This window comes from Acanthisitta chloris, unplaced genomic scaffold (assembly GCF_000695815.1).
Source record: "Acanthisitta chloris isolate BGI_N310 unplaced genomic scaffold, ASM69581v1 scaffold13566, whole genome shotgun sequence".
Classification (NCBI taxonomy): Eukaryota; Metazoa; Chordata; class Aves; order Passeriformes; family Acanthisittidae; genus Acanthisitta; species Acanthisitta chloris.
The window spans coordinates 36,788-45,096 of record NW_008679926.1 but is presented as its reverse complement, the minus strand read 5'-3'; the positions used below and the strand labels follow the sequence as shown (position 1 = coordinate 45,096).

At 48.0% G+C, this 8,309-nt stretch overlaps 1 protein-coding gene across 1 annotated transcript in view; it reads right to left on the bottom strand.

The window, feature by feature from the left end:
- ITSN1 (intersectin 1 (SH3 domain protein)) overlaps positions 1-8,309 on the bottom strand; it is a 41,415-nt gene that overhangs the window by 14,474 nt on the left and 18,632 nt on the right. The window contains exons 14-19 of the mRNA XM_009077529.1: positions 6,178-6,265; positions 5,846-5,985; positions 4,420-4,544; positions 3,613-3,836; positions 2,625-2,746; positions 1,043-1,057 (exon numbers count right to left, since the gene is read on the bottom strand). Of these exons, the coding sequence (XP_009075777.1) occupies positions 1,043-1,057; positions 2,625-2,746; positions 3,613-3,836; positions 4,420-4,544; positions 5,846-5,985; positions 6,178-6,265 (714 nt within the window). The remainder of the gene's footprint in view (positions 1-1,042; positions 1,058-2,624; positions 2,747-3,612; positions 3,837-4,419; positions 4,545-5,845; positions 5,986-6,177; positions 6,266-8,309) is intronic.

Genomic DNA, 8,309 nt, shown 5'->3' with positions numbered 1-8,309 from the left:
TCCTGCTGATGTCCATCCTGAACCTCCCTTGGGGCAGCTTGAGATTATGTCCTCTTCTCCTGTCACTAGTTGTCTGGGAGTTAAATTATAGTCAGGATTAAAATCAGTCTAAGCTTACAGTGAAAGAAATATAAAGTACATGGAAAGATAAGAATCAGAGAAATCAGAAACCCAAGTTGAGAGAAACACAACTATCCTGTAACTAATTTCGTCCTGTAATTACAAAGCAGCAGAACTAATAAGCACAGCTCAGAGCCCTCTCACTGTGTAAGCCATGAGAGCTGACCCACCAGTGCTACAGAGCTGATGTGCACCCCAAGCTCTCCTCGAGCTGCCAAAACCTGCTCCGTTCCCCTAAACCCTTGTCCTCCTCCCACACCTCCCCCCAGCAGGCTCAGGGTTCATGCCCAGGACAGAGGAGCACACACTGCTGCAAAGGCTCTTTACAAGCTCCACATCCAGTAGAGTCCTCCTGCCCTGATGGACTCTGGGGAGCTGCTCCAGCCCGTGGGTCTGGGCAGTCCCTGTCCGGGCAGCACCTCCAGCACAGCTGTGTGAGGACAGCACTGCTGGCCCAGACCTGCTCACGCACAGCCACTGGGGGAGAGCAGGCTCAAATTTGGGTTCCAAGGTGGAAGGTCTCAATTTTCCATGGTTATTCTAAGCAATACTGACCCTGCTGCACACAGGCAACTCCTACCTGGAGTTAGCTCAACTCCAGAGCTGCATTTGTACCATGAATCAGACACACTTTAACATGTGAGCTTGCAAATGGTTATTGCCCAAGGAATGTCACCCACTTGGAGCTTAGGGAACCACGGGACACAACACACACTGAAGGACTGGGAAGAGTTGAGGAGTTCAAATGCAGTATCAAAAGTAAACTCTGGGCCAGTGCAGCTTAATTACTTTTGATAAGGTGAGGCAGAGTGTTCATGTGGCCCTGGGTGGGCTCAAGGACAAGAGAACTACACAGGAACAAACTCTGTGTTCATGGGATGAAGGGACTGCAGAGACTTCCCAGCAGTCAGGTGGAACTTACCCATTCCCTTTTAACCTCCAGCAGGAAAGCAATGATTTAAAGCAAGGCACAATTACAACACATTCCACAACTCACATCAGTTTTGCCAAGACTAACTCATTCCAGCAGTTACCACAGGGCAGGAGAGGAATCCCCCGAGAATTAGCTTTAATTAATGCCAGAAGTCAATTACACAAAGAGAAGAGAGGAAAAAACCTCTTTGGTTGAATGAGTTCAAAGCAAGTCTGAAAGGAAGATACAAAAGACTCAAAGTCTCTAGTTAAAATGTGTGAAGTGCTCCTTAAAATCAGATATTTGGCTCAAAAAACTTACTTCCCTGCAAGTCTTTCTTTAAAATCATAGTAAGTTAAGGGGTTGGAATGGACCTTGAAGACCATCCAGCCCCAATCCCTACCCTGGGGAGGGACACCCTCCACCAGAGCAGGCTGGAGGCTGTTTAATGTGTGAAGTGTCCTTAAAATCACATATTTTGGGCAAAAAATGTGATTTCCCTGCAAGTGTCTATTAAAAATCACGGATTCATAGCATGCTAAGGGGTTGGAATAGACCTTGAGAATCATCTGGTGCCCCAGGTGGGGACACCTCCCACCAGAGCAGGTTTCAGGCTGTTAAATGTGTCAAGTGCTCCTTAAGATCAGATATTTGGGGCAAAAAATGTCATTTCCCTGTGAGTCTACCTAACGGTGATGCCTTTTGCTCAGGTATCTCCCAGGAAAGCAAAGCACTGAGCAGCCTCCAGCAGCACCAGGTCCCTGCATGGTGTCTCCTCTCCTGTTTCCCACCACTCTGGCTGCAGAACCACAACCTCCTGTGCTGTCACTCAGTGCTGTAAATCCAGGATCCACCTTGTGCTTCCCAAGAGCAGATTGCAATGTCACAAACACTGACCCAATACATCCCAACCCAACCCAACATGCTGGAGGAGGAGAAGGCTCCTCTCCCCAGAACATCTGTATCTAAAATATCATCCTTACAGCTCGGAGAGTCTTGAAAGGGTTTCTTCTTCCCCCAAATCCACTCTTGCTTCCTTTTATAAATGACATTTTGCCTCCTCTTTTTCCACCCTGGGCATCACAGTCTCACAATGAGGTAGTTTTCCAAGAGAAAAACTTAACTTTGCTCTTGTACCAGTCTTATACACAAGTCAATTTCTTACTGGAAACCTAATTTATTGATCAAATTCCATATGTTAGAGTCAATCCCTCGGCAGGAACTGGCAGGAACTTTATTCCCCAGGTACCTCAGAGGCCAAGGAACCTCCCTCCGAGGTTAATATATATATATCCCTGAGGGAAATAGATATCTCCCTGAGGGAAATATTTGTCTCGAGGTAAATCTATGTCTCTCCCTAAGGGAAATATATAATCTCCCTGAGGTAAATATGTATTTCATTGAGGTAAATATATATCTCACACATATATGTCTCTCCCTGAGGTAAACCCAAGTATCTCCCCGAGGTGAGTTGCTCGGTGCCCACAGGAGCTGTAAGAAGCCATGAGAGGGTTGCTGTGCAGAACTCCTCCCTGTGGGACTGACACCACACAGCTACAGCCACCTCCTGGGCAGTGTGTGACCTCCTTACCATGACGATGTCTCCAGGCTGGATGGTGATTTCGTCGTGGCTTCTCGACTCAAAAGGATACAGAGCTCTGTAGTACACTATTTTCACATCCTCCTGAGCAGAAATGGTTAGAGGAGCTTTTTCTGAGCACAGAGAAAGAAACACAAAGAGAAAAAAATCAGAGCCTTATTTTTAAACATTTAAAAATGAGGTGAAAATGGAGTAAAACTTAACAAACCTGACAGCATCTGTAGGAAGTTAATTATCCCCTTTTTACACAAGGGGAAATATGAAAAGGAATTACTTAAAATAAAACTTTCTTACTATTTTCTGCTCTAAACATGAGGTAAAATCATGGAATCACAGAAGGTTTGGGTTGGAAAGACCTTAAGGCTCATCCCACCCCATTGCCCTGCGTAGGGACACCTCCCACCAGCCCAGGCTGCTCCAAGCCCCATCCAGTCTGGCCTGGAACACTCCCAGGATCGGGAATCCTCAGCCTTTCTGCACAGTGTTCAGCCATCCAAGTGCTCTCTGCACAGTAAACCCAAGAGAACATTTTAGATTTAGCCCAAATCTAGAGCTGACTTAAACACAGGAGTTGATTTCCCTCAGGCAATGCCTGGATCAAATATTTAAACAGATATTACACTCCAAATCAGCTCCCATGTGTAGCAAAGCCACTGAAGGGGGAACTAAGACTCCCAAATAGGCAAAAATCAGTATATAATGCACAGAAAAAACTCTCAGCTGAAAGCAGCTGTGAAGAGAGCAGGAAAAGAGGGAGCAAATCCCTTCACTGGGCACTGTCTCCCAGCCGTGCCTGACACTCTGTAAACTCCACAACTTCAGGAGAGACTTTTTGGAGCCTGGAGCATAATCCATACATCATATGTAATAAGACCAGAAATCCAATCTTGAGGTATCCTCATGTATTACATGGGAAGATAGAGGAGAGAAGAACTGATCCAGAGGAACATGCAAAGCATCTCCTTCTGTGGGACTCTACCTGCATTGGACCATGGAGCTTGCACAGCTGGCTTGTTAGGATCCTGGTGGGGCTGGAAAAGCTTATTCAGCTTCTCCTGCATCTCCTGCTTCCCCTCACTTTCCTTCTTCTTGGGCATTTCTTCCCTTTTTTGCTTCTCATCTTCCTGAAGTTTTTTTTGCCACTGCAGCTCCTCCTCAGGCTGCCCTCGGTCCAGGCGCGGCTTGTCCCGGTCCTGGAGTCTCCTGTGGGACAATCAGGGGGTGTCAAGCTACTCAGACCAAAGACCATCAAAGCGAGGTGTCCCTGGGGTGACCTCTAGTACCAGACAGCCCCTTCCATGGGGAAATTCCTCCTGACGGCCAACCTGACCCTCCCCTGGCACAGCCTGAGCTGTTACCCTTGTCTTGTCCCTGTTCCCGGGGAGCAGAGCCTGAGCCCACCTGGCTGCACCTCCTGGCAGGAACTGGAGAGAGCAATGAGTTCCCCCTGAGCCTCCTGTTCCCCAGGCTGAGCCCACACAGCTCCCTCAGCCACTGCTCCTGTCACTGACTCTGCACACCCTTCCCCAGCTGTGTCCCCTGCCCTGGACACCTCCAGCACCTCCACGTCTCTCCTGCAGAGAGGGCCCAGGACTGGTCTCAGCATTCTTGGGGCTTCCCCAGTGCCAGCACAATTCCTTAGGAGGAAAAATCCACTTCCCAAGCATTAGGTGGCACCAGAGGGCACCAATCTTCCTTCCATCACTGGAAGTTCTGAGCCAACAGGAACATTGTCCAAGAGATGTCAAGGTTTGAACCAAGGTCTCAAATTAAAGCAGTTTGTTACCTCTGAGCTTCTTTTTGCTTTTCCAGCTCCACTGTCTTCCTTTCTTGCTCCTTCTGTTTCAACCTCTCTGCCTCCAAGCTCTTCTGCTTCTGCAGCTGCTGCTTGTTGTGTATTTCCCTCAGCTCCTGGAGGAAAGAAAGGAACACGGGTGTAAACACACACTGTGTGAAGCAGAACTGATGGTCCCAGAGATCTCCCTGCGACAGAGCAACACGTGTTTGGGGAACTCTGTCCACACTTGGTCTTGCCAAATGCAGTGCAAAACATTTAAGGGACATTTCCAAGCCTAAAATCCACATACTGTTTTCCTATTTTTATCCCTCATTTTACTTCCTATCAATATTTCCTGTTTTTATCCATGAAACTGATAAATTCGAGGGTTAAGAAACAAGAAAACCTTTCAATGGGACTCTAGAAACTGGCAAAGTTCAATCTGAAAAGTCACTTATGTCTTTTTTTATGCTCTTTGCTGCTTGTGGAATTCGTTTATAATTTCCATACAAAACTTGCCTTTGAGCTGCCAACAGCAACACAGTTCAACAGTTTTATTTTGAAGCTAATGGGATTTAGTGAAGAACCTTCAGGGTTGGTTACACTCAGTTCCTTCAGCAGAACCTTGGGGATGAGTCTTGGTGCAGAGAGAATTCATCCACAGACAGTTACACTCTTCTCTAACTACCTGGAGTGACATTGCCTGGAAAATCTCCTATTTTTATATAAATCATCATAAAATCATATTTTCTCCAGATTTGTTCTCTGCACTAACATAAGTACAGGTTTGACTTGGAATCCCTTTGTATAATCCCCAACTTTGCATCTCAACTCCTTAGCACTGCCAGGAGAAAAGGGATAACTGCCTGTGACAACTGAGGATTCTCACTGAAAACAGGTCACTTAAAGAAAGTGATTTGCTTTAATGAAAACAGTAGACAGGTTTGGGGGTGAGGGTGGTGGTGCTGATAAAGCACTTGAACATCAGACTATTTCATGACCAGCTCAATGTTATGAAAGGTTTGGAACCCAACACTGATTCATAGCTTCTCTCTGAAGAACTCTGACACTCCTTCTGCAGAAACACCAGATCACAGAGGTTTAACACAAGACTGAGCAGCACAGCATGCAGGTGCTCAAACTTATCCCTAAGGGCATTTTGCAGGTTGAGTTGATTCAAACTCTGAGTTTGAAAGCTAAGTGGTATTTTTATAATGATAAAATTAAAGAAACCCTCAAAAAACCTCCAAAACTTTGGTTCCAAATCTTTTGAGCGTTGAGATCTGTTGATTTCTGAGACCTTCTCCAAAGGATTGGGAACACTCCCCAAACTGACCTGATGAACAATCATTTCAGCTCAGTATTTCCCCCATAATGAAGTCAGCAAATTCTTAGCTGAACATGCAGAACAGAGGGTGAAAGAGCTCTGGGTTACCTTCAGCTGGTTGTTGAAAATGTCAATCTCCTGCAGTTTGGACCTGGTTTCTTTCTCCACCTCATCCAGCTGCTCCCGGAGCTGCTGTCGTGCCAGTTCCTTGGCTTCCAAAGCTCTTTTGATAGTTAGAAGAGAATCTCCTGTTTCAAACACATAGTCAAATAATTACCTACTGAAATGGAGAACTTTCTCCGTCTATGGAGCATTTTAGGCCACAGAAAGCAACATTTTCCACCATGCACCTTGCAACCCCCAAAAGCAGTGCCAGAGGACACTGTGCAGAGAGGGAACTTGCCCTGCAGGAAGCCAGAGGGGCCCAAAGGTCTACTCACTGTGCAAACTGTTCTGCTGGACTTGCTTGAGCTGGTCATTAAGCAGCTGCTTCTCTGGGATCAACCTCCCCAGCATCTGCTGAGATTCCTGCACCAGGACAGGGAGAGCGAGAGGAGACACAGGTAGAGAGGTGAGTGAGGGATCACCTCAGCCACTACACCTTTCCTCCTTCTCTGCTTTCTCCCTCACTAACTGCTGTGTTACTGCTCTTATCTAAGCACTATCCATGGGATGTTTCCACATGGACATGTTCTCTGCCAACACAGAACAGTGAGTGCACCACATGGAACTGATCATCACTGAGTACATAACTGAGGGTGAAAAGAAAAGGATGAACTTCAGGGAATGTCCAAAGAAGCACTAACTAAGGGTTTAATTCTCATTTTAACAAATGAATCCCAGAGTCCCTGAGGCTGGAAAAGCTCTCCCAGAGCACCAAGTCCAACTTGGGACCCATCACCACTTTAACAGTGAGTGCACCACATGGAACTGATCATCACTGAGTACATAACTGAGGGTGAAAAGAAAAGGATGAACTTCAGGGAATGTCCAAAGAAGCACTAACTAAGGGTTTAATTCTCATTTTAACAAATGAATCCCAGAGTCCCTGAGGCTGGAAAAGCTCTCCCAGAGCACCAAGTCCAACTTGGGACCCATCACCACTTTAAGCCCAGAGCGGCTGTTGGAAAAGAGCTGTCCCTGTTGTCCCATGTAGTCACAGGAACACACTCACTCCATGATGGGATGTGCCACACTGTCACACTACAGAGAGTCACTGAGGTTGGAATAGACCTCCAAGTCCACCAAGTCCAACCTGGGACCCATCACCACCTTCTCAGCTAGCCCAGAGCTCTGAGGGCCACATCCTGAGCTCCTTGGACACCTCCAGGGATGGTGACTCCACCACCTCCCTGGGCAGCACATCCCAGTGCCTGACAGCCCTTTCCACAGGGAAATGCCTCCTGATGGCAAACCTGACCCTGCCTCGGCACAGCCTGAGGTGTTTCCTCTCGTCCTGTCCCTTGTTCCCTGGGAGAACAGGTCGACCCCACCTTGCTCCAACCTCCAATAAAGTTTGTTAACAAACAACATTAGTAACATTATTAATGAACAGTAACTTTGATCAGGAGTAGAAAGACAGATGTCTACAGTTAATGCGAAGCAGAGAACGCAAAGCCTTCCATTTGAGATGACTACACTCTGACTGAGAGCCGTGGAGCAGGAGGACACCACAGCCCCTGATGCCTCCACGCAGCACCCCTGGGAGGGGATCAGGATCCTCAGTCTCAGCATACAGCTGTGAGGCTGTGAGCTGCACGTTGCAGAGGTGCCTGCAGAGGACAAATTTCTCCTTTGGAGGATCATGTAAATATCCGTATCTCATCCATAATCCTTGCTCCTTCTAGAGCATGCAGTGCTGCTCCACACTCCCTTACAGTCCCTAACCTCCCACTTCAAGCTGTCAAAGCACATTAGAGCAGCATGGGGTGAAACAGCTTATTTTATCCAAGTCACCTCAGTACCCACACCCCATCTGCCAGGCAAAGCTGGGAGTTCCCTCCAGCAGCTGTCTGGAATCACAGGCTGCTGAGGCACCAGCTGACAGCTTCAGTTTGTCAGTAAGGATTGTGAGTGACATCACAGGATCCCAAGAATAACTGTCACCTGATTGTTAACGTGAGCACGACACGGAGACTGGGGAGGCCTCAGCACTGGGAGTGCTCCAGGACAGGCTGGATGGGGCTTGGAGCAGCCTGGGCTGGTGGTAGGTGTCCCTCCCAGGGCAGGGGTAGGATGGGATGAGCTTTAAGGTCCTTCCAGCCCAAACCATTCCATGATTCTAGAGCTCCTTTGCCCTGGAGCCAGGCTGGGAGAACTGGGGGTGTTCACCTGGAGAAGCTCCAGGGAGACCTAAGAGCCCCTTCCAGTGCCTCAAGGGGCTCCAGGAGAGCTGCAGAGGGACTTGGGACAAGGGATGGAGGGACAGGACACAAGGAATGGCATCCCACTGCCAGAGGGCAGGGACAGATGGAGATTGGGCAGGAATTGCTCCCTGTGAAGTGCTGAGGCACTGGGCACAGGTTGCCCAGAGCAGCTGTGGCTGCCATCCCTGGGAGTGTCCCAGGCCAGG